Source organism: Bombus vosnesenskii, unplaced genomic scaffold (assembly GCF_011952255.1).
Source record: "Bombus vosnesenskii isolate JDL3184/JDL3185 unplaced genomic scaffold, Bvos_JDL3184-5_v1.1 scf7180000013265, whole genome shotgun sequence".
NCBI lineage: Eukaryota > Metazoa > Arthropoda > Insecta > Hymenoptera > Apidae > Bombus > Bombus vosnesenskii.
This window is the reverse complement of record NW_022882925.1, coordinates 6,239,550-6,266,955: the sequence shown is the minus strand read 5'-3', so window position 1 is coordinate 6,266,955 and position 27,406 is coordinate 6,239,550. Positions and strand designations below refer to the sequence as shown.

At 41.6% G+C, this 27,406-nt stretch overlaps 1 protein-coding gene across 1 annotated transcript in view; it reads right to left on the bottom strand.

The window, feature by feature from the left end:
• Positions 1–27,406, bottom strand: part of LOC117242979 — a 162,818-nt gene that overhangs the window by 11,759 nt on the left and 123,653 nt on the right. The window contains exons 5-9 of the mRNA XM_033510060.1: positions 12,712–12,773; positions 1,710–1,781; positions 1,429–1,632; positions 1,011–1,202; positions 571–805 (exon numbers count right to left, since the gene is read on the bottom strand). Of these exons, the coding sequence (XP_033365951.1) occupies positions 571–805; positions 1,011–1,202; positions 1,429–1,632; positions 1,710–1,781; positions 12,712–12,773 (765 nt within the window). The remainder of the gene's footprint in view (positions 1–570; positions 806–1,010; positions 1,203–1,428; positions 1,633–1,709; positions 1,782–12,711; positions 12,774–27,406) is intronic.

Below are 27,406 nucleotides of genomic sequence, written 5' to 3'. Positions count from 1 at the left end.
AATTAACGAATCGATTAAATCGTTAAATTAATGTAGAAAATATTCGACGAATTTTATTCGAAGATATTTTGCTTCTCGAGTCTCAAGATTTTTTCTCGTTCAACGATACATATATAGTAACAGGATTTTTTCCTCGAGAAGGATAATGGGGAAAGTCGGAAAATTCGCCAGCGTACGGAACGGTGGACAAATGGAATTCGATATTCGATACAGCGAACTGTCTCGACTCTCTCCAACTGTTTTGCGAGCACTTCTCCACCCGATCGTGTTGCACTCGTTTGTTATGTGTTCAACCCCGACTCGTTCGAAACGCACTCGACCATTGGCTTTGGCTAAAATAAAACGGACTGTGGTGCCGTGTTTTCGCATTCTCCATCACTACGTAACATCTACGCGTTAGCATCACTCTGAATACGTGATCCGAAAAAAATTTCGATTTTTCTTTAGCGTCTACATCTATGTCAGCATTTTTTATATTCATGAGTATTTAAATTTCGTTGTTGAAACTTTTCACCTTGTTTTCTCTTGAAAATCTCGGGTGAAAAATTCTGTAAAAAACAAGAGACTAACCTGGATCCAGAGATAATGTCGAAGCGTGCAGATTGGCCTCTGACCTTGCTCTAGACAGTACAGATGAAAGATGAGAAGTTGGACCTTGATAAGTGGTACTTGGCACATTTCCGGACGGCGGTCCAGGTCGAAGTTCCAAGCAAGAGCTATCCATGCTTCTGGTCTTTCTCAATTGCGAGCTCATGGTTAACTCCGAGCCGCCGTTTTCCTCGTCCTCGGGCCAAAATGAAACTTGCTACAGTTAAAAAAGATGTTACTATTATTAATCGACGAAGAGGGAAACTTGCTAATAATTACTAAAAATTAGAAATGCGTTAAAACAAATATAGCGGTCGTTGTACGATCTTTACAAATCTCTCGTATCTTCTAAAGATGCATTTTATACAATAAATTTCGAGAAAAGAATATGATAGCAGAGGAATATTCCAAGTATCACTCACTCTAAGCCTAGAAGCGAACATGTCTTCCACGGATTGTGGTAAATATTCCCTAGTAGCAGCTACCTCACGCCACTTATCAACCGAGGGATGAAGAGCAGCTAACGCGACCTCGTGAAAACTCGCATAATGTTTCGCCAAGGAGCATTGTCGCTCGAGAACAAAGCCGTACCTTCTTCGTTCCTGAGTCATAGCCTGAAAAAGAGGAAAGCACTCGATACTTTCTCATGTCCGTCCATCATCCTTTTTTCTTCGTGTCTGATCCAATTGATCTATTTACATCAACGTCAAAACTGACACAAATTCATTCCCTTCAATTAATTATCGTCTGTCAATATCAGCGAACGGGAATTCTAAAAAAGTGTCTAGATGCTCTGTATCCCGGTTTTTTATTTTAAGACCTCGTCCATTGCATACTTACATTCTTCAAACTCTGTTCACAAAAGGCGTCTAGCTTAGACTTCTCTTCCTCTAGAATCTGCATATTCTTGAGCTCTTTGTCCATGGCCAGTCCACTCTTGCTCGCGCCCCTTGACTTCTTCCTCTGCTTCTTCATCGTTGCCGCCGCTTTGCTGTAAGTTTCGGACCTGGTTTTGTGCTGCTGCAGAAACTTCTTCTGTTCGCTCTGAGTAAAAAGTATTATTGCATTATTCAGAAATCCGGCGGTCGCTTGATATCCTGACGCCGGTGGAGAACACTCACCTGGACGACCTTGGTGTCTTTCTCTAGGTTCGTCTCGAGGGGAACCAGTAGGTCGACGTAGAACGCTTTCAACTGAAAGCAAGCAAACGGCCGAGCTAGTAGAGTTCAAGAAAGTGGAAAATTTTAAAGCACGGAAGCCAGCAGAAGTGAATTCGAAACGAGCTTAGGTAATGAGGGACTTTTAACGTTTCCGTGCAAGTGCAAAGGAGCCACCCGTTTCTTTCGTCAGCGATGTTGCCGACAAGTTTACGAGCGGCTGCTTGACCCGTTTTTCAGCCGGTTTCGACGTTACGACGAACGCTATTAGCAGTTGAATACGATCTCGTAAAATTGTAGATACCCTTGATTCATTGTCACTTTTGCGGTTCTATCTTTATGGTTTAGGAACGTTTTAGAGACCCTTACACGTGATTTACCATCCTACGTTTTATACAGTTTTAAGTAAAATGTTATGGAATATTTAGAGGTTATAAACACGTTTACGAAGAGTGTGCAGTGGAAATGAAACAAGTTTTTAAACTGAAATTATATGTACTTAAAAATATCATATATATACTATGATACTAATAATCATATTATAATATGGTACTAATAATATATATATCATAATACTAACAATACTATATATATACTGAAATATCAGAAATTTAATTTACAAGTTAATATGATGATAATGAAGTAACAGGAGTTGTTTAGTTTTTATTGGTTATTAGTAACAAGGGTCGTATTATCTAAATTTCAGTCAATATTTAATAGCGTCGGTAAAGAATTTACTCGTCTATAACTAGTATACCAAACTTCAGCAAATATAGAAGAATGTAAGTTGCCCGGAGCAAAAACCAAAATTGCACATATACGTTCCTGTGCGGTGGACAAGGCAATCTGTCAGGCACAACGAAATAAAAATCAGAAAATCCATCCATTGGAACCCACGCCGAAACGAAAACTGCGGAGGTGGCAATAGTCATGGACGAGCAACGTGGACACGAGTCGGTTGGAATTTTTTTTTCTTTTTTTCCACGGCTTAATGGACATTGATTAGAGACAGCATTTCGATCAGAAATACATTTCCACGAATAAGCAACCTCCTATCGGTGGTCGATCGCTGTCCGTGAAAAGCGATCGTCGAAAGGGACGAGAAATGCGGGTTGAAGTGGCGCTGTTGATGTGTTGAAAAGATCTCGATGCAACCCCGACGTACTTTACGATCATTTCCTACCAAAGATCTATTGGCTTTGAGTAACGCGATTTTTTGTTTAATTTTGCACGCTTGTATATTCTACTTGGAAAGAGTCGAGAACATTTCTTCAAATTTACGTTCGATAAAATTAAAAACATTCTTCCAAAATTAAGAGCAACCTAGGGTCAAATCGAGTTCCAACTATTGCGCTCATCTGTGCATCGATAATATTATTTGAGGATTACAACGAGATCTATAAAAATAGGAAATATAATTCTAGCCACGTAGTAAGTAAGAGTATCGATTTGAAAAAAAATTTATACCGAATTGGAATTTATTTTTCTAAAAGAAATATATCTGCTCTCTTTCATGCAGGATCGACGTCCAAATAAATTTGTAAAATTCAGATTCGGGCGAAAGGTTTAACAGGGAAAGAATAGGGGAAAAAACTAGTAGAAAGATCAAGGGAGTATCGCCGGCGCGGCGTATAAAATATTGTAAAGCAACGTTATTTTTGCATTGCTTGTCAAACAAATCACACGGACTTTTTTCACGTGTTTCGTGACTCTCGAATCCGATGCAACTCTTCTTGAAGCGACGTAACACACGCACGATTGATTTTATTTAAGCGTTTGACAGTTTTACGTTCGGCTTTCTCGTCGCTACGTAGAAGTACGTAGAGTTATTTATTTGCCCGAGCTTTTCTTTTTTCCTCGCTTCACCCCCGTGTATTTTTAACTATCCGATCACAAGCAAATTTCTCGGAAAATTTTTACACTGAGATACGAGTTTTTCGGGCAATATGCTCCAAGCGAAATATTGTTCCCACGAACATGTTTTGATTTACAAAGTCTCGGATTTAATTAAGCCGTTTGGAAACGAGACTCAGCTGCGAAACAGTACAGTGCATTTTTAATGCCGCGTACGAAACTTTTACAGTTGACTTTACGATACATTTCTGGATTGCGTGTTGGGTTGCTTATTTCATTGTTTCGCCTCCCTTTCCACTGTTGTGTAGTATTTCTCTTTTGTTCTTTGCGATCGTGTGTCAGCACGTACCTCGTGCGCAACAAAGGTAAAAATCGGAAGACCATTGCGTGAATTTTCAATTATTTTCGATGGAACACGCTGCGGAAAAGATTCCTGCAACTAGCTTTCGCGGCTTTGAAAAACACGTAAAATATATTTATGTATAAAAATACACGATACCTGCAGCCATCTACGGCGAATAAAATTTACAATATCATCCAGACGAAGCGTACTTTCAAAAAACAAGATATTTTGTTACAAACAAATCTGTTAGAAACGATACAAATTTTCTCCAAAATAATAAATAAAAAATTCAGTTGCGTAAAACAAAAGCACACATGAAATGAAATCGCGTTTCAACTAATAAATTTACAGCATCCAGATTTTTAGAAAGCCACTCTTTAACAAAGAAAAACAGCTTCTGCATCAAACGCACGACTCTTTACGTTTTCCACTATTTCATACGAAGATTTTTTGAGTAAAGAAGGCCCGAGCCTCGATTTCTCTCTCATCCTTCTTTCTTCTTCTTTCTCGCGAAACGCGGGCCGGAGGATGTAACCGGGGAAGCGGGCTTTTCAAGACGAATGTGGAAATCCAGTATAAAAAGCCGGCGAAGTCACGGACCTTCCGAGTCGACGGAGAAGCTGGAGCAAACATCCCTGTCTCTTTCTCATTCTCTGATCCTCACCCTCTGTGTGCAAATTTGAACGGCTGGGAACTCGCGTCAGCGCCCTCTGCAGCGCGGTCTCTTCCCAACCTCCCACTCGACGTCTAGCTGGTTGAACCGGATGGTTCGCTTTCATCGAGCCGAATCCTGGGCACTTCCGGGTGCTATGCGTCAATGGAACGTCTAACGTTGCGGGAGTGCGAGTTTTACGTGGGCGTTTCAATATTCATTAGAGGGTTCCAGGGGAATTTTACCCCGCGTTTTCACCACCGCTTCTTTTTCGTTAGAGCAGACAAGATGATACGTTATAGCAGTCGCTTGCAAGCCCCGTTCAATTCTCGACTCGCAATCGGGAAAGCGGATTACGGAATGTGATCGGTTTTTAGTTTATTTTAAAGAAAACGGAACGTCTGAGTTTTAGGTGTGGGTAGATACGGAGAATAATTCGGTGCTTTATCGAGCAAAATTCAAATTTTATTCAAAGGTAACGCACCCTTTTGTCATGAGCTATATAAAATTTTGCTATGCAATTTATTTCTATCATGGCTGGGAGAATTTGCGAATTAGAGAACTAAAATTATGGCTGGAATTGTAATAGAAAACTAGAAGAACAAGGGAAGTAGAATTAACAAGAATTATAGGATAAACCTTCCACTTTAATTCCTGTAGCAAATCTAACATAATGCAGCTTGTATTATACGAACGAAACGGCTAACCGTGTAATGAGAAATTTCATACGCCTCCGTATTCACAAATGTATAACTATTCAAGAGATATTCAACAGAACGGAAGATTCATCGTGCTTTTTGTTCCAATTTTCATGCTGAAACGTCTATGGAAACTAAAATTAATAGCACAAGTTATTAGGAAGTTGGATTTTACTTCGATGATTTTACTGTAGAAAATTCGGATGAAAGGTAGCACTGCTTTGGAAGACTCAATGGGGAAGTTAAAACAGGTAAGAGTTGAAAAAGTAGTTGAAATTAAGAGTTGGTTGCGTCTCTACGATAGCATCTTTACGGAAATGTATCCGTCATTCGATACTCGTGCGCGATATACAATTTATTTTATGTCGTTTCCATGTATGTTGAGGAAAGTTTTCAAGAGCGACGTCTCCGTCAACACTTTCGACTCGATTGCCATATCTTAGAACGCTCTTACCATTCGCGACAAAAAGGGAAAACAAGACTTGTCGATTGGCTTCTTTCCAGCTAGGGACATTCTTCGGCAACCAGAACGAACAAAATGCTTGCCGTATCGTACCTTTTACTTGGCAAAAACTCGAGACCCGTTAATATATCGGCGCGGTCTTTGTTGCTGATTCATCGCTTCGAGAAGATCCTTCCGTTGGAAAAACGATTAACGAGATCCCATGAAAATTCGTTCAAGTTACTCGACTATTCATGTTCAAGGAAAATCCTGTAACAGCGATCGTAGTAGCAGACTCTCGACAAAGGTGCGATGTTTATAATGAAGTCTCAGCTCGAGAACTTTTACTTTTCAACGTTCACAGACTCGCGAAACTTTCCAGCGTACGAAACAGCCTTGAAGAGTCTTTGAGATCTTTTAGAATCGTGATCATTAAATTCGTAACTTGTTGCTGTTGAATGGACCGGTCGCGCGCGATGCGCTTTTCATTTCGTGTTTCAATTACGTTATTTATCGAACCGAAACTGTACACCTTTTATTATCAACTTTGTTGTCAGTATGTATATTGTATAAGAATGTGATAAAATTATATAATCCGGGGCGTTATAAAAGCTATGAAATTATAATTAGGCGAAAGTTGTATTAAAACTTTTCACAATTCTCGAAGTCATCGCACGTTTATTCCGTGACAGGAAATTCTACGAACGTTAGAACGTGGAACTTATTGTTACCCCGTGTGTATTTCGTATACTTTCAGAAAGTTTGCTCCCCTGACATGACGTAGCGACTCTTTAACCAGTCCAGTTGCGAAGATATATTTTTAATATTCAGCAAACAGGCATTGAGGAGTATTTTCAACTTCGATAATGGTTCGATTGAAAAATTTGCAAGGGGTCGCATTGAATAACCATCGTTGAACACCATAGAAGACCCTCTGAGTTGTGACCTTTCACCATAGCCCATTGGATTCTCCGCTAATCTGCGCGAAAGGGTCCATCGGCCCTTCCCCCTCTTTTGCAGACGATCGTTTCACCGGCACGCAATAGCTTCAAAAGGTTCAAAAGGTAATGCAGGCTGCTCGAATTTGAGCCAGACCACTCGAAGGATTCATCTTCGCTTGCTCCCTCTTTCGCCATTCCACGAAACTCTTTCTCTCACCCCTTTGCCAATCCACTTAAGAACGTAAGGCTGGATGATGTTTTCTTTCTCGTTATCCTGGCTTCTAGAATCGGAAACAGCAGCCTGAAAAGTTTTCGCGTTTGATGGATTGAAATTTTTAGGCTAGGTCATTAATCTTTCGATGCGCTCTTGGAGCTTTCGTTTGTTTCTTTCATTTATATCTTCCGCTTTCTACGTTCATAAGAAGACAATGGAAAAATTATGCCATTCACGTTGCATTTAGCCGTAACAGAATCCTTGGAATAATCCACTATCATTTCTGCTCGTTTCATGAGAAAACTATATCGACAAGCGAAGCTGAAAAAAACCTTTAGCGTAGACGGGTGAGAGTTTTCATCACGAGGCGACTTTTCCCTAGGGAAGTCGCTTGTCCGTCCTGACAGTAACTACATATCGAGTCGGGTTTCCGCGTTTTTTCTTCTTTTTTCTTTTTTTTCCCACGATGCTTCACCAGCGATCGCAGCTACGAATTACACGTCACGAGAACCATATCTCAAAAGTTTCTCTTTCGCTCCCCGGAGAAACAAACGGAGCCATTCGAGCCAGCAACGCGCGATCAATCGATGACGTGTACTCTTTTGTAACAATGAAGGCATACCAGACGAGGAGAAAAGGACAGAGAATTTTCATCCATTTTTCCCCCCTTTTTAGCTAGAGAATCGGAATCAATTCTGAATAGGAATCATAATAGAAATTCGTGAAATCCAAGAGTCTTTTGTTTGTCGTTAATTCATTTTTTTGTGTTAGAGATAGCGACAAAGCTGAAATTTATACGTAGGAAAATTTTTGATTCGTTCTGGATCTGATTTACAATCGAGTTTTGTTACATTACTTTGTTACATTTTTAATTAGGTTCTTTGGAACAATAAACTTCTCATTTGTTCTGATAATACGGTCTATTCGATGACAGCATCGGGTTTCTGTCAATTATTTTTCCATAAACCAAGAACGTTCTAGGTATTAATAGGTGAAAATAATAAGCTTTTAAATCCGAAACTTCATTTGTTCTTCCTCATTTCTCCGTCCCTTTTATGCTTTTGCGCCGTCAGATATTCGAGATATGTCATCCATGGAAATGTTTTACTGCATATTTAATTAAAGCCTGATATCAGTACAAAGCGTATACTATCATTTCGTTGAAAATTAATACACTTTGACTCGGATACCAAAACGAATATTAAATATCCTCAATACAGTTTTCCTTCTACGATATATGAAAGATTTTGTGATATGTTTCTAATAACGAAATTCCGTCGCGCGTATGTAACCAAAGAAATTATTTTCTTCCGATTTATCAATGATTGGTTAACCAATCGTGGATAAATATATAACCAATCGTCGAATGATAAGAGAAAAAGGTGAAGTCGCGGGGACGAGGAAATGATCTTTAAATTTTGCCAAAGACACTCGAGCGAAAAGTTATCGAGAGAGTACACAAAAGGATATTTCGCCGTAAAATATATAGAAGAATCTATCCTGGTAATAGCTAGAATATCTACCCATTCACGGCCTTGAAGATTGAAAGGCAATTTGACCTCCTTCCATTTTCTGTCATCCCTGTCCTCATTTTAGTCTTCGTTCATTCGGTCGTCGAACATCGTAGTCGATTTTCAGTCTCGGAGAAAAATGCGATAATGCCTCTGACACTTCCCAGGTATTACCCTTCCAAATTGAATTAGTCTCTTCGACCAAGAGGAAGAAATCGGCGTCGTTTATCTTGTTAAGAAGATGCCCGAGTGCACCGAGGAATGATATTGATGATAAGAGAAACCATAAACGTCGAAGGTTTACAGCCAACCGAACAAAATTCTATGCAATCCATATATTTCACATCGGAGTTGTTACACGGAATCAAACTTTCATATTCGAAACTTTTCTCGCGAGATTTTGGAGCAGTTAAATTAGCATAATACCGTCCGAATCGGTGGAAGAAAGGGCGTGATATGTATTACGAATGGATTTGTTCGTGAATATTGAAATAACAGTATATTTAAAACGTTTTTTGCACCGATTGCATTTTTCAAATGTTTTTTCCCTCGACAGATTATATTGCAACAATTTGCTGATTCGAAGCTATTTGACCGAGAAAAATGCAATAAAAAAGATATATTCAAGGTTCGATAAAATTTTGGGTTAAAAAATTCAATAATATCCGCGTAGTCTCATTGGGGGAGAAAAAAAAGATGGAAAGAAATTTCTATTAAAAATCGTTTCGGTTATTCGATCTGAGGAACGCTGCAACGGCCAGCTATTTCGAGATAAATAAATTCGAAGATAACTCGATGAGACTGGTTCCAATCCATAAAACACATGTATCTTGTATTTTATTTGATTCCGCGAAACGGAAGGTTGCGAATTTTATGGGTCGCATCGGTACTGAGATAACTCCGCGTCGACCGCAACTCTAATCTCGTTACTTTAAACGGTTTCTCAACGTTCGTCTTTAAACCCATAAAACTGATTCAACGGCCGGACCAAATTGTTCTTCCACTGTATATTTCCGCGCGATTAGGCTTGGCAACGGAGCTCGAAAGAGGTGCGAGACACCGGGGTGGAAGCTGCGCGAAAGGACATCCTCGCGAATGTTGCCAGACGAGGCTGAGGTCTGACGTAATCTGCGGGAATGGAAGTCGAGGGAGAAATGCCGCTGCGAAGAAAGCATGAAAACGAGGATGGAGAAATGCTGTGTGCGCGTTGGCCTGAGACAACGACCTTTCGTGCGTGAATGGCTTCGGATATGCGTTTCCTATAATATTGTAGTGCAGTGGCGTGGTAGAAACGGTCCCGAGGTCGAGGGCCCGCTGAGAATTCACGGAAAACGAAATACAGGCAGACGAGACATATGTACGGAACGCGGGATGAAAATATTAAGCGTGGGAAAGTACGCGTGAAATGTGCACGAACATCGAAAAATCGAACCTTGTCTACGAAAAAAAAGATTAGCTATCGGCGATCTGTGTTTTTTGAAATTGCAAAGAGATTTAACACTTTGATCCATTGCGCGTGTATTGCTGCAGTAGACAGATTCGTCGGATGTTGCGTCGAAAAAATAATGAAATCGAAGGTAATTTTGAGAATCCCTCCCCTCCCTTCAAAGAAAGAATCGTGCAAAAAAAGGAAAGTGTACTGTAACAATTTTTAAAGCCCTTGTTAGGTTCTCTAATAATAAAGCAATCTAACATAGTCTCGCGAGATCCTTGTGCAATTTTTACTTTCGCGCATCCAACCAAAATTAGTTGAACGACCAAAGCTAACAAGACCATATCGACAAAACGTGACGGCTCTACCGAAAGTACTAAATCGAATTCGACGTAGAACCCGAGACGCGAAGTCTATTTTAAGTTGCTGGTCGAATTTATAGTTCGAAGCGTACAAGCTCGAATACATACTCATCCCCATATCGAAAGAGACAGAGTCGGGAAGTTTCTTTGAAAACGCGCAATATCTCCGCAATCCTTATCCGCTGAGAGTCGACGATTATTCTACAAATCTCTTTTTCTCGCGAGAAGAAACAAGCACTAAATCATTCAATATCGGTCGGTCTCGATAACGCTGGCTCTTGGGTGCTATAAAGAACCGCGTCTGGAAACTAGTAAAGGAAACAATTACTTTCTGGCCAGCGGTAGCCGCAAGTTATGGACTACGGTCACGTAAGAAACAATTAGTTGCGATGAATTCTGGAACGTGGTGACTGTCTGTGCACGGAGTTGTGCGGTTTTCACGTCTGCGGATGGTCCGAACGAGTTGGGTGGGATGACGGCGGTCGCAATTCCGCGGAAATCTCTCGCGCAATAACGGCTTTTCGTTATTGCCGGAAACATTGTTCTTCGTTCGCTTCGAAAGGCGCGCTGCTGCAAACTGGGAGCTGCGAGGGATCAAAGGGGCTCAATCTTCGGAGACTTTAACGTTCGGTGGAAAACGATTCCAGCACCGGCTGCTACGGAGGATCGTTTATAATGGCCAGGGATCATTGTTGGGAATATTCTCCATAAAGGAGAACAGTATCGTGCGACGGGAATATATTTCGCCAGAAACGAGGAAAGGGGTTGCACGGATTTTAAACACCGCGACGAAGCGAGCAGTTTAGAAGGCGACAATCTTTATGGCGTATTGTCATTGAAATGAAAATGGGACTTTCTGATACCTCGACAATGGTGCTTCTGGAGGAGAATGCGAAATATAAAAATACAGGATAAGAGAAATGTGTTGAAGACTTATTACTGAGTTTGATGCATAGCATTCATCGAGAGGAGCAAGAGACGTCTAATCAACGTACATCCTTGTTCGTAAGCATTGAGACGCTTACAGAAAGTGAGGTAATTCGTAAGAATGATTAGACTTTTTGTACTTCAAAATGTTAGGCAAATTACCCTAAGATGTTTTCGTCTATTTCATGCAAAACTCTATCTGGAAGAGAGTTTAAACGAATTTGTTAGGGAAGTGATACATTTACACTGTACATGAGAGTGTGTGTGTAAGGGTTAGAGGGCGTCAAGGTCTTAGTGGAGACAAAAGACTGTTGCCAGATGTTAGAAGAATCTAGGATAGTCGGTTGGCGACCAGCGTGCGTGCAAGACGTTCTTCAGAGAGTAATATAGATGTATAACTGTTGTGTGGGAAATATAGTAAATAATTTGTATTCCCAAATCCTCGAATTTCCTAAACAGAATTGTCACGTTTTACATGAAACCAGGAAGCGTCCAAAAACTATTTGTCGTCTTGACAATCTGCGCAAGTAAATAGCCTAAGATCTCTCGGTCACACGTTCTATCCTTTTAAATATCACCGCGATCTAATCCCGGGAACTCCTCGGCAGATGTTTCCTCGTGGGATGCCATTTTGAAAACACAGCGGCCCGTATCACTGTCCGCGGGGCGAAATCGTAATAACATGTCGTTACGGCCGGAACGAATTTTCACCCTCAAAAGAGACGTCTGCAGGTGTGTAATCTCACCCCGGAGGCAGCCTAGGGTCGTGCAAGGATCAAAGAGATTTCCATGTGTTTCTGAATGGGCGGATAGAAAAAGAGACGAAAAATAGAAAGGGGTGGTGGATGAGCGTGGTATTCGTCGAAACGAGAAAGAAATATAGCAACGAAACGGGATGGAGATAAAGGGAGGACAAAGTTGGTGATTAGGGGGAAGGGGCGAGAGCCAGAGATGGGCTAAATGACCAAAACTCTCTTTTAACTTTCCAATTAATATTCCAGCGGGGTTGGAAGTTCGTCCCCGTGCATTTCGGTTTCTCGCGCGTCCCGCATAAATCTTCTCTACTTTTAATTGCGTCAGCCGTGGTCGTTTATTTAAATAATTCGAACGCGAACAGGCCGTGCCCGCACCGACTGCCAGACATCATTTATTCGCTGCCTTTTCTTCGTATTCTCCTTGGGAGCCGGGATACTAAGCTCGTTACGAATGCCTACCCTACTGTGGATCGTTCTTATGAAGTATTCAAGGTTTGATTTTAGACGGTGGCTCGGGATACTCTATGCAATTTATCGGGGTAGATGTGCACAGGGGTGTGAAAACACTCTTTACAGGGTCGAAGATTTATCGCACTCCCTGCAGATTGTGCACGTTGTCTTGAATAATTGATAGCATTGTTATATCGTGCTTTTAAACGTTTCAAATTACTCAAAGATACATAGAGAACGAATATTACCTTAGCGTTAAATCGTTGATAAGAAATCAAGAACTCAACATTTTTGCTGTATTCTCGATTTCAGTGAAAATTACATCCGTTACATCCGAAAAAAATGCGATCAATTTTGTGCGATAAAGAGAAACGGAATTACTCACGATATTCATTTCCTGTTCCTGGATCTCCTTGTAGACTTCGACGATCCTCATCAGCGCGAATCCTGCAACAGAAAGTGAATTTCGATCGTTTTTGAAAGGCTGTCTCCGAACGACAGATCGGTGGCGGAACTCGCGTCGAACCATGAAGAGCTTTCGCCTCGCTTGCGGTTAAAACTTTTGATCCTGAATTATTCAGGCGCGGTTGGTGTCGTCGATACTTTAATCCGTGGCTAAGGGTGAGTGAGGCCGCCGCCGGGAGAAAGAAGGGAGCGAGAAACCGGAACGACCGCCAGAGTTCCTAGAGACACGTTCCGGCGGTTGCCGCTGATTTTCGAGTGACTTTGCTTGGAAAGCACCCGAAAGCTTCGAAAAAGCTTGTGACAAAAGTGAAAGGAAAAAAGGAGAAATAGGAAAGAAGGAGATCGCGATCGCGACGCTTTGAGTAAGTCACTGCGTTGATGTTCGAACGAAAACTTTCGGCTGGGCCAGCTTCATCGAACCGCACTGTGGAAAGTTTCCCTTCGTCTGTCTCCCTCTTTCTTCCTTTTCTCTTTCCCCCCCTTCTCTCTATCTTTCTCATTTCCTGTCCATTCCTTTCTGCGATAGTCGCTCCCGGAAGTCCCTCTGGAAGAAATATTCCGACGCCACACGGTGTTTGGTGTGTTACGTATGCATGCGTTGCGTTGGGGGAACACGATTAGGAGTTTCGGAGTGGGAATAAATTTTAGAAAAGCTTTTCAGCGAGTAAAGAAAAGAGAGGATGTTACAGAGCCGGAAGTAGCTTAGCCGAGCGAATTCGAGTCAGTCGAGTGGATAGTAAAAGACATAATCAACTTATTTTAGAGTTATGTTTTATGCTCGAAATTAAGAAAGTTTTTTGGTAGTTTAACCGAACAAGGGAATCCCGTTAAAAAATCTCTGCGCGTATATACACGTCGATAGAATTTTTCTATTTTCTCTGATAATGTTTAACCGAAAAATTGCTCTTGTGTTAAGAGAAGAAGGAAAGAAATGGAAAGTAATGGGATATTCTTAAGTTTGATTGACTAATTAAAGTTTTAATTAAGTTGTATGAACGTCAATCAACTCTAAGTTTAAATTAGATTATTAAGGTATCTGTAATAAAATTGGCCCAGCCGAAGTTTTCTGTCCAGCTATGAACTAGCCTTTGGTTCATCGAAACTTCCACCGTGTGCAAACTTATCGTAATCGAAGCTGTTAAACGTGTACACGAAAATTTGTTCGCAAATTTTCGCCAGACAATAGAGAGATAAACGGTATAATCGAGGCGTATTACGTTTTTCTTAAAAATATCACAGAATAGAATTTCCATAGAGACTCACCAATTACCGTAAGATCTAAATCTACGTGAAAATATTAACTTTGTTATTCATCGTCGAGTCTAAGCGTTTAATTAACGCGGCCAGCGTTAAATTTCCATGTTTCCCCTGCGTCTCGTTTCGGAGAATGCACCCTCGCGCTAATGTCACGTCCACCGAATCCTTTTATAACCATTCATTCCTTTTGCCCGTACATCAACGTCAACTTTAATGTACAGTCGAGATATACATTCTCTACATTTTTTTTTCTCCTGTATAAATACTTTACCGTGACTCGACTAAATCCATAAAGAGGCTAATGTTTTAGATGCTTCATTGAAACGTGGTTCCGTTGTTTTTTAGTGCACCGTATCTACATTAAATACGCCCTCATTGTCATAAAATCGTTGTTTAGGTTTATATAAATTTGACGACAGATATCCGCAAGATAACCGCGCGATGGTGTTAAAAAATTCTCCGATAAAGGGCCTCGTATTCTTTTACGAGTCGATATTGTTATACGTTTTCTACACCCCGGAGTAAAAGCAGAGTTTCTTCCTCGAGGAAATAAGGTCGACGCGAATAAAAAATATTGATTTAATTTTTCAATATTCTTCGTGTTATCGTTTATACGTAATCCGATAAGATAATATTAAAGTACACAGTAAGGAAAGATAAAATAATATTTCTCATTTGGATCTTTGTAAATCGTAAACAGGATAGAAAGCGACAGAAATGAATTGCGCGGGCCGGAGTCATGAAAGTCAAGTGGAAAGGATTACGAAGATCAAAATCTTGTCGAGAACTTGTCTGGTCGGTCCCCTTCAATTCTTGAGTTAATATATGTGGATCGAGGGTAACGTGCTGGGACTTCTCGACATATGAGATTTCCTTTCCTCGTCACACTTAACCCCGCACGAATTGCAAAGGGCTTCCTACGTGTAACGAACGTGCACGGTTAACGTTTCCGAAACCTTTCAGCCAAGAGGTTTCCCCCTAATAATCGACGACCATTCTGCCACATCGTTTACGTTCTTACTTTAATTAAATTAGAGAATATAAGTAATACTATTCCTTGGGAAATGAAAATTTGTATAAATACGATCACTGATATAAGAATTTGTTCGTTCACAATCCCCAGAATTAAACTTAGTTCGTTTAATTAATAGTTTCCCGTGAACTATGTAAATCGACAAAGCAATTTAGCATATCAGTGGTAGCTAGGCTCGGGAATTGCCGTGTCTTGAAGTTTGAAAATGACGAGCATGTTGCAAAGCCGCAAGATCTTTACGCTTTCGTATTATCATACGCGTCGACTCGACGACAGATACTTACCATTCCTGTTTTCGTCGAGCCTCTGCCCGCCCCTCGCCCGCCTTCTCCTACTGAATTACGCGTCGTGTATTAACTCCCAGCCCGAAAATCGAGTCAAGGGAATGTTGGAGGATGGATACGGAGTTGCGGCTTGCTAAGTCGAAGGTGAGAAGAAGAGTTAAGCGGCGGATGTGCCATCGTGCGGAAAGGTGTACCGAAATCGAGAGGGTTGGAAGAAAGGATAGCGGGTCTAGGAGGGTTCGTAATGGCACAAAGGGGGGAGGAATCACGTGGATAAAGGGAAGGCAAACTATCTAAGCACCCCACCATCGTATCTCAGCCGTACAATATCGTGATCCCTTGGCATATGTAAAGCCGCGCACATGTTGGGTCTCGTTTACATGTACATCTGTATGTATATTCACGTGGACGAGTACGCGTATCCGGCTGCGCACGTAAATTTGTGAGACGATGCATGTGTATCGTACGGTTACTTGACATATCAAGGTTTCATTCAAGAAGCTACTTTCGATGCGCATGTTTTGAAATCCCTTTAGAATATGCGGTTTAGGGGATACTATTCCTTGGAAAAATTTTTAGTATGTATGAAAGAAATACCATATCATAAATTTATATTCCGTATATCAGCCTACTGAGTGCTTGTTACTAATAATCGACGTTCGTAAATATCACATTTTTCCAAGTTTACCGTACGATTTACCCATTAAAGACCAGCCAACATAATAATTACCACGATAGTTATGAATACATTAGTTTCTTTAATCAAGGTGGCGGAGATAGTAACGAAGGAAATATTAAGCGAATCCTTGAAATTCCATTTCATAGCCACAAACGTTGAGAAATAGAGTTCGACGATGTAAATTGATCGATTGGATAGTGCGAAAAATCGCAAATGAAATGTTGCTTTAACGCAACGTTGATCCTCAATGGATTCACCAACACGATAGACACGATAAAATAAAATCCAGTAAGAGCGGCATGAAGGATTAGAATTAATGGGGCGTCCGATCAAGAGTCGTAGACTAAAAAGTCCGGTCATTCGGTGTGGTCCCCAAAGGGTCAATTTACGTCGCTACTTTCGACAGGAAATGAGTGCCTAGCACGAATACGATACGGATTAATTTCCAGGGGAGGCTCGAACGCACATAGGTGTCAGTAATTTCGACAGTCAAGAGAGAGGGAGGGGAATGTAACGCGGCGTAACGATGCTTATGGGGCTTTGAATCCCGATGTGTGGCTTCGATGGGGCTGGTTTAATGCTAGGCGCAAGGGGCTTAACTCGTAACGTAAACACCAACGGCGGATCTATGGAAGCCGATCAGATAGCCGACTGTGCTTGCGAAAAGTTGCCGGTAGACCGCACTTCCGATCTCGTACCATCGGTCCAAAGAAGACTCGCGTATCGCTTTGAGACACTTGCCCCAAAATACGACGTGGTTTTCGTTGGAACACGATTCATTGGAGTAGGCGGAACGCGTAGCTGTTATTCCAACCGTCACGTTACGTCGGTGTGTTCAGCTTACTTTGTGACATCGCCTCCCATGTGTGCTCCGCATCGCTAAAGTTGCGTAATATTGTAGCTTTACACGGTTCACGATTTCTTTCCGTCAGAGTTGAGAATTATCGGTAGACTTTGCATATTTGCGCATTTATGGATTTATATATCGGAAATATGCAGAAATATACGAAATATCGAATGCGAAGAGTGAAATATATTTTTATTTAGGTTTATGTTACCGCTTTGGTTAATCAATGGTCAAAAACATGGTCCGGTTGTTCAGTAAACGACCGTGGTATGATTTTCACTGGAAGAGTAATTCATAACGATAATTAAAAGTGAAACACACCAGTCAACTGTTGTCACTGTTTCTTTTTTTTCTGCGAAGCGTTTTAAACTGTAATTTTACCTCAAATGCAGGATACACATTTCAGTCTCGAACGCAGCCAGTGAAAACCGTTCTAACGCTTAATTACTCCAGTGAATTTTCGAATTCAAGCACCGAGCGACAAACCGTCTGAAAAATTCGCCATCGCTAGCCAGCCGTTCCATCCTGTTTTCCGAATGACACCCCCTCCACAAAAGTCCGTGTCCAACTCGAGAGAATAAATATGAAAGAACAACGAGAGAGCGAAGGGTAAGCAGCTTCGTGTTTCGTTGGTCCCTTGTTCGAGGGACGCTCCCTCCTCTGTTGGGCTTTCGGTGCTCTCCGCGAGCCAAGATCATAAACATATTCATTCAGAAGCCAACGTTTAAGCCCTCATGACCATTCGTTGCGACTCACGGAACGACCACGTAAAAAATAGCGTTGCACGTGACTTGGCGTTTCGTAAAAAATGTGCAAGAGGAATTTAAGACGTCGTAAATGGTGGAACGGGCACCGGCCTATAAAAGGGAGGAGCGAAGCTGAATATTTGATGTCCCAAGAGCATCCGCGTCGATCTTGGACAGTCGAACGTTCTCGGCCAGCCTGTTCGAACTTCCGTCATGAAGAATTCCCAAAGAAAGTTTACAAGACGCGCCAAGCTTTCCACTTTCCGCGGTTCAACCTTTCTTATCTCGGTCTCGCGAGAACTTTTATGTGTGTTTATGGCGGGTTGCATTATTTATACAGAACCGTGGAACAGTGCGGTATATTTTGTAAGCAATGATGGCTGACAATTTTACGAGCTTCGTCGACTCAGATATCTTAACTTGTCCGCTTTTTACCAATTTAATTCGCTTGATTTAGCGTCATAGATTTGCAAATATTTTTGTACAGAATAAAAAAGTGAAATTCCTGTTTTTCGAAGAATAAATGTAAGATCGAATATTTTAGGGAAATATCGCATTTGACTTCGTCGTGGAATTTTTAGGAATCGACGAATCGGAAACGAAAGAATCGGAAACAAATTCCGTTTATCCACAGTGGTTCAATATTGGTCGATCGCAACCACCTTCGGCTTTGTCCCCTTTCTGCTGTTCTCCTTGATCCGAAAATCGTCCATTCCGTTTGAGCTCGAGTCTCTTCCATTCCGCCATTTCTACCGTATTTGTCATTTTGTTACAAATCGAACGTCTGTGTGTTCTCTCGTGGAAAAGGTCTTGGGATGCATTCAAAATTGGATCTCCTTGGACCTGTTTATGTCTACATGTGCACTTGTTTCGTTCAATTTGTGTACGATGGCAATACATACATTCTTTTTCTTTCTATTCGTTAAAATTGGTTTCCCTTATATACGAAGGAACAAGTCCAAAAATATAACCTTTTTCTATCTCATATTTATAATCCAATTAGAAAAGACTTTGTTCGCTAAAAATTATTTCTTCAATATCCGACGTCCGGATACAAATTCCTGACGTGGAAATCTCATAGAAATAGGAATTGTGTATTATACAACAGTGTAATACCTGGCACGGCTATTTATGTTACGTCCAGGTACAGTATTCAATGGTTGACTGCGCGCAATGCAGGAATTATTTAAGAGGATTAGTCATTAATCTTGAAAGGAGACTTCCTTTGGTATCCTCTTAGCATCTTCGAATTTAATTAATATAATCCTAAGTAAATTAGATCGTAGATAAGTGGAACGGAACTATCGCTCGACTTTAAAGCCTATCAGAAATGCTGCGAGTCGTCGGTGCCTGGAAAACTATACGACACAACTCCAGACAAAGTATTAAATCTCTCAAGACTGTCCACTTGTACCGCTAACGAATTGCTCGAGGGAGAAAGAGAACTGTTGTATCTTGCGGTGATTCGCGCACGTCCCACGAGAGGCAAGCAATCGAAAAAAGTGTCTCTCGAACTGCAAGTCAAACAGTTTTTCCCCCGATAGGGTAATTTCATTTCCCTTCCTTTTGATGTGATCTCTAATGCTACTAATTAAGATCGAATTCGTGGGGGGCCTTCGCAAAAACTGAAGACGAAGACAAACAAAATTACGCGGCTGTCTGATGACTGGGGAAGATGGGGCAAGCGAAATACAGGAACGATACGCAAGGGGTCCCGAGCAGCGACGTAAACACGAAACGTCCCGGGAACACTTAATTAATGAATCAAGCAGAATGTATACCTTCGCTATAGCGCACGCCTGCAAAGTGGCGATAGTTTTAATTGACTCCAAAGAAGATGGAAGGAGTCGATGCGGAACTTGAGACTTCCGCTGACATACGCTACGTGCCACCGAAGAACGCGAGTCAGAGATAGTATTTGTCATATGATGTATTTTTCAGAAAATGGATGGTTAGTAACATGGTGATGGTTAGAAAATGGATAAGTGACAATTAATTTGAGAAAATCGAATAGAGTTAAGCTATAGCAGTTCGGAAGTCATTCACAAAAGGTTGAAAGTAACAAGAATTTTTTAAATAAATACACATTTCGTTTTTAGAAAAAAGTGCACTCGCACCATATTTCACATATTCAATGCACGTACAAAAAATATTCGGATGAAGAATTTTATAGTTTTATAGCAGAATGTGACAATCATTTGAAAATGTGCCTCTAAAAGTTGGTTTGATTCGGCACAATTAGCATTCAGCTTACCGACTGGCATGAAAATGGATAGAATTTGGGGTAGTTTTTAACGAGGCCTTCGAAACAAATCCGCTCGGTATAAAAACTTTTTCAAACAATAAATAATGAGCAGCGCGTACAAAAGAGATATTTTAATTCGTAACAATTATCCGTCGAATAAACACGATCATTATTACTTGTAACGGCGATCCGAGGTAAGTTTTAAAGTGTGTTTAACAACCCAAACTACACGCTTATCAGAACGATGCATTGAGCAAGGGTATTTGAGCTAGGAAAACGGGTGTTCACAGTCTATGGAGGAGAGGATTCAGTGATAAACTTAGATGAGTGAAATTTAGTACCGGTTACCGAAGTAACGTAATTCGATAAGCTTGTTGCAGAAGTTATTACTATCATAACTTCTATGCTTGACAGGAATAACAAGCGGAACATCGTCTTTAAATTACCTATCAAAAAGTTAATCGAAGGAAAGTAACATTTATTACCACAAAATCACTTTGCTCTTAAGTCAGAGATTTTTATTTCTAGTTTATTCCCAGAACACACGCAAGTAAAATTCGATGAATAGGTATTACCATTCAATGATAGATGTACTCCTTTCTTTAATCTATATCGATCAATTGACAGAGGTAACGCAATTAAAACAAGATAAATTCGATCGTTGAAAGGTCTATTCGAAACGCTTCACCCCTAATTGATTTGTGCTGAAATCAGATTAACGTATCGACTGATCTATGAAAATCGCAGGAATTTCCAGATTCTACTGTAACGCCATTAAGGAATGGAATGGCCACTTCTCTATCAGTCGAACGTAACTGATCATCGAGATTAAAACTCAATCAACTAATCAGGCTTGGAATATTTATCCAATTTCCGAAAACAATTTATTCAAGCACACCGTTGAAGAAACTACCCTCCAAATCCGATTATCAAACATGTCCAAGCATCAATCATCTGGTCTAACCAAGAAGCGACATCAATCTACCCTGCAGCTATTTGATTCCTGCTCAAATCACCGTGATATCCCTGTTCATCCCTCGATTAGAAAGGGATAGACGCAACCCTTGCTGCCGAGCAGAAACGAGGGAAAATGACCGGTACTTGGGTACGAGGACCCAAAAGTTGCCTTTCCGGGAGGACGTGGGTAGTTTTACGCATCTGTGGCGACGATCTACGTTGGCTACGGTGACGTCCCATCAACGTTAACCGACTCTCTGTCCAAAAAGTCGGGACGTGAGAAAAAAAGAAAAAAAGGAAAAAAAAAGAAAGGGGAGGAAAAGCGGAAAGGCTGGCCAGATGGAAAGAGGATGAAACAACAATCACGGTGCGAGTTATCCCCGTAGGCTAACTAGTTGTACGCGCAGGAAGAGGGGTAAGGCAAACAGTTTTCAGCCAGCTCGACCATCTCGAACTAATTAACGTGGGACACCGGCACCCAGTCGCACGTGCTCGAATAAAAGCTGCGCCGCGAAAACTGAGGGATCACCGCTCCCTGGTGAACAGACTTTCTCCGATCGTCTGGGGGAAACCAAACCCATGGAATCGAACGAGTGGATGATGTAATCTCGATAATGGAATTGGCTGATAAGAACGTTCGCGCTGTATCCTACACGATTCCTTGATACTTGCTATTATGCTTGGAATATGAATATATGTAGGTATGTTCGGTGACAAAGTTTTGACAGTCTGCACTTTGGCAGATTGACAAACTTCGGAAGGTTTACGTTCGCGAACCTGTGATAGAAAGTTGATCCTGAACTTACACGTCGAGTTTATTGTCACAACTCCTGCTTTGCTCTGTGCTTCTTTTAAAGAAGCCACCGCATCGTGAGTTGTTTTAAAGAAGGACCAACTTCGTAAGTAAAAGAAAGCATCAACTTCGTAAGTAGAAGAAAGCATCGACAGATTTTTTTGTCCGCAGTTCTATCAAAACTAGCAACAGAGCCCCTCCGGTTCGCTTTGGATTTAATACGCCATTCAATTGCGAACAACGTCGCAAGACTTGGAAAGCATGGACGAATGTTTCACCCCAACCCTTGGTGTATTTTCAACGAAACCTCTCGGTGGCATCGCTCTAATCACCTACGCAACCATGAAGGGCTCCCTAGAAAACTGTCTCGTCTCCTGAACGCGTCCGAGTTGGCCCGTCCCCCGGATGGTAAAGCGTTTCATTACATTGAATTGCATTTCCTCTGTTGCAACCATGGAGAACGAACGAACGAATGGGAAAGAGCGACACAGAGAAAAGGGTGCCTATCGGGAGAACCGAGATGTTACTGCTTCGCTTACTCTCCCTTGGCTCGCACAAGTAAATAGTAACACGAGTGGGTGTTCCGTCGCTGTTCCTCGTATCAGCGCATTTGAAATGGAAATGCACCCTAAGATTCGAGCGACGTCGCCTTCTGTACCTCGGCGGCGCGGCAGGCCTGCTCCTACCAGCGCGACTCGCGCCACCCTTTTGTTTCATAACTCGCTGCGACACGTCTCGATGGCGCCATCTTGGGTTTCACGTTCTCTCCTTCTTACCCCGTTCTCCTCGTGCCAGCCTGCGGAACACGTACACGTCCTCTCGGCTCTCCTTTGTTACGGAATCCCCGTGAAGGAGCCGACTTCTCGGACGCCGAAAGCATCGCATTACCTCTGGCAGCGTGTCAAGGAAAACGAAAATGGAAAAAGGGGAGAAATCATAGCGGAAAGAAGAAACTAGCGAGGACGCAGGTAGCCGGATATGTCCCATTACCGCGAATAATTGACCCGAAAGCCTGTCGGGGGGTCGATACTTCATCGAGTGTCCACAGAGTGGATTTAGTCGAGGGTTACTTGAACTACATCCGAAGTGCTGCTTGAAACTGAAACTCGAATTGGTTCGATGAAAGGGGCGAGGCGGTGGTTTTCGTCCTCGGATAGTGAACCTCTTAGATTGTTTATGGATTATTTGCTGATAACCTTGGAAATATTATAGCTTGCGAAATGTGCGTCTTGGTGTATCTATAAATGAAAATATGCGAATATAAATAGCATGAGCAATCGGTAGATTTTATGGTTAACAATTAAGAATTTTGGATTCTATGGTATGCATTTTAATTTTGCTCATTTCGTGTTCATTTGCAACGTCGATCGAGGATTAAGAAGCATCTTGTTGTACGGGTTTATTCTGTGAAGACGGAAAGATACTGCGATAAACTACACCGCGATCTTAGGAAAAGCAATTTTACAGAACATAGTTACGCTGAATTTCTTATCTTATTAACGGATCAGTGGAAAGGGGCCTCGATTCAAAACGACCGTACCTCGCCATTTTATTGCGTGCAGATAAGATTCCAACGATAAACGAGCGTCGCTGGGAAGGTTACCTTTCCTAATTGGCGAATGCCTCCGAGCGAAGACGTTCCGAGGATAAAATAACCTGACGATTACACCTAGAGTCAAGCTGCGTTCCATTCTCTCTTCCAAGTCGGTTTTTGATAAGCTCGAGTCGTGGAAGATAACGCCGTGGACTTGTCTGTGTTTCGTGGAAAATTGAAATTCCCTCTCCCCGATTCTTCGAGCGCGAATCCAAACAGACCAAGCGAACAAGGTTAAAGTTGAAAATATTCCCTGACTTCGAAGCTGAAGCATTTCTTATATTTCATCACTCTGAACTTTGTTTCTCCGCCACTATTTATCTTTTATCCTTTTGCACGCAGCTTATCGACTTTACCCGATTCAGATGTGTCCAAAGCCTTAAACGATCATGCGCCTTGTGTTTCAGTTATCTGATTCAAATATCTTTCTTCGCGTCTTTAGTACCGTAAACTAACATAAGTACTCATCATTCACGCGTCTTTTGCACTAATCCACTCGACAAAGATCCTGCTGCTTCAACAGTATAAACGAAAACATCGAATAACATTCCGCAAATTACCTCTGACCAGAATTGCGCGGCTATGGAAAATTGAACAACGTCAACTATCGTCCGGTGTTTCGGCAATATCGTTCATGATATAAATCTCTGTGGTTCATATTTCAAGCGCGAATTCTCCGCACGCACGATCCACCGAACCCGGCGGAATAAATCCGCGGAACACCGAGGTTACGGCTCATTACACTTTCATCTCCCCTCGCGTATGTGCAGGCTCAAAGATTCGACGAGGCTCGATTCTTCTTCGTGATATAGACGCAGTGCTGGCAAGATCCTCGAACAAACTACTTCGAAATTCTCGGCCCCGCGAAAGATTTCGGTATTCCGTGGAAGCAATGGTTCATAAGGGTAGAAGGTCGGAGGATGCGTCCCGGTGGAAGGTAGATTCGCCGGATAAACGCGAGATAGAGCTGTCAGGAAGAGGGATGGAGCACGCACGTGCCGCTTCCCTCGCGTGTTTCGTTATTCAGCGCTGTGTAACGCGTTCACCGGTCCTCTCTTTGTCCGTACATTCATCCTAAAATTTGCGAGTGGCTACGCTTGCGTCTTCGCGACGCATATTTCCACTACTTACACGCGTGTGTCGACGCATACGCCGTTTTCCGTATGACTACACATTTCTCGTTGATTTCCTCTCTCCTCTTTTTTATGCGAATATTTCGGACGGTCATATTTTTGTTTTTCGTTTGCTAGTATTACAAAACAAAGAGAAAGAAAAATATGCAGAAACGATAAACGAGTGCGTCGACCAGGTGAGGGTAACCAGAGGCCGCGTTTCCTCGTCACGTCGTGAGGGTAGGTTTGTTTAATTTAAAAACATATCGATTCGTATCGCGTTTCCGTGCAATTTACAGATTTGATTTTTGGCTCTGTTAAACGAATTGCCCGGCCGTTCTGTTATCCATCCGTGTGTTTGTACGCGGGCAAGAATGAGCATAATTTGTATGTATGAAGCTCATGATTACGGAACAAGTATCGTTGGCGTTGAAATTTTGCCGATTATTATGAAATTCGTAGGGATGTTCGTAATATACAATTTCATTTTAATAACGAGGGGAATGTTTGAGAGTATCGTGGTATCGGCGAATGCAACCGTGGAAAGCTCGAGTTTTCAGCGCTTTTTCGAAATCAGCTTATTTCACTGTGTGAAATTTTCTTGGAAGTCGCGCCATCACGCGAAACGAGCGTGACAACATTCGCTTAAGTGCATCCCTTGTAAGTTGCATCGGTGTACAGTCGCAAATACCAGCGGACGGATATCCGTGCTCGTACCGGCTGGATATTATACAGAGAAAGTACCATTCCGAGCACGCAAAAAGGTATAAAGCGAAATAAGATAAAGTGTAAGCGAGCTATTCCCGGGGGGGAGTACGATTCTACTTTAGATTAAATTCCGAAGCAACCTCCAGCCACCCCTTCGTGTATATCCTCCACTGGCCCCTATCTCGTTTCGGAAAGTAAGGTTTTCTCGCTTCCTGGACGATTTTCCGGCACGAGCAACGTTCTTGTCCGTGGAGCACACGGTTTTGCTGCAATTATCGGTGCACCAGCCGAATCGTCTGCTTTTCGGCTGACCAAGATTTTTCTGCGATAGCATCTCGCTTGGAGAGTGTCCTCGAGAGACCCGCCGATAAAGTAACGGGCATTAGAGTAGAGGATCATCATTAATCGAACTGATCGTTTAGTGCGAGATATTCGCCAATTACGAAACGAATGTATGTAAAAGGGGAAAACGGTAAATGAGTTTAACCCAATTTCGATTCATAGTATTCTTATGCATAGTATTCTAAAAGCATAGAATTCTTCCCTGTACGTAATAATAATAATTGTACGATTTATAACAGAGAAGCGGAAATTTTATGTAATATCTTCATGTTTTATTTTTGTTCTGCTTTATATTAGGTCGTCCGAAAAGTTTCTTCCGTTTTATAACGGAATAACGGAATAACATACGTATGATCCATTTTGTGTTTTCAAGATAAATATCACAACGTTCGACAGATTAGGTTTCATGTTTGTATAAAGATGCGTCGTTGTAAAAGACGCGTCTGTAAAAGAAAGACGCTTTTCGGACAGCGTAATACTTTTTATTTGCCAGAGAAGGCATTGCAGTCTTATAAATTTTATATCGCGGAATAACTTCATTTCACGGAACGCAACCAAATTGGTCGTAAAACAATACCGCCTATTTAAATTGGTCCCGCTCGTTGAGCAGCATCAGTTTGCACGAATCAGTCGCAACACGTTAAAATACACGGGCGAATCGAATCACGCGTGGATTAATCCACAAATTTTTATCACGGTTCAACTCAGACCGTACTACACAGATTTTTGACTAAATGAAATTACCGGGGAGTCCGGCCGACGATGATTAATTCCTCGATATAACAGTGTCATTAAACAAATTAAAACGTACACCTCACGCGCGGATTGGCATACACTGTTGCGCGTCACAGAACCAGATGTTTCAGCGGATGATTATACGATTAAATGAAATATACATATATTCGGCCGAACGAAGTTCTGTTAAGTGTTTGCCACAACGGGTATACGCGACTCACGATGTTTCACTGTCTCGAATGGTTTCATTCGAGTAGCCAAAAATACATGGAAGAAGATACAAATACTGTTCGTGATAATTCCCATTTAACGTGGTGAAATATGAGAGTGTACCCGAATTTGCAGTATATTCTATACAAATGTAACAATACATGTTCACCACGCAGATCGATAGAAACATCGCTGAAGCTGTTGATTTGTTCAACCGTTAATGACAGAATCACAATATATACGTATAGAAATATGTAACAGACCTTACCTACAGAAGTTTTCCATGGGAGATATTCATTTTGGAAAAAGATTTTAATCACCAACAAATCTATTGATATGAATGGAGGATATCAGGATGATTGAACTGGTTGCAATCTTTCAAAATGAATATCGCGTATCAACGTAGAACTTTGTTCTATACCTAACATTCGCAAAAATCTCTTTTCCTTCACTATCCAACCATACATTTGAATCATCAATGAACACACACCGTCTCTCTGTCCTTTTCATCCACTGTTAATCGGCATCTAACGCAGTAACGTATCAAGCTTTTATCATTATTCTGTTAAAAATAAAAAATTATTCAGTTCGCTACGGGTGTACTGTTTCTGTGAAAAACTACAATTTTTTCATTTGGATCGCTCTGGTTGTCGCGAGTACATCGAAAATTCGTGAAAGGAGCGTATCTCTTCGACAGCTCAGTCATTATCTGCTTGAAAAATAAAAAGAGAAGCAAAGACCGTTCGAACGCTAGCGGCCAACTTTGCCACATCTACCACGTCCATTTTCGATTTCCAGACAAATTAACTCGCCTCTCTCGTTATATTCGGCCGCGTACACGAAAAACAAAAGGACAAAGGGGGCACACGCGAAGACGAGCCACCTCGTCTCAAAGAGAGGAAACTTTCGTGTGCTTGGAAGTACGTTTACAGTGTCCCGAGTCGCGCATAATTAATTCGGAATAATTTCTTTCTGTGCTGCGCTTCCCTTTTCCATCGCGGCCGCGCCTTTGATCCCGCCACGCTGGATGGGCACCGTCGTTTTGGTTTGTTCGAGGGGTTGTTGCCGAGAAC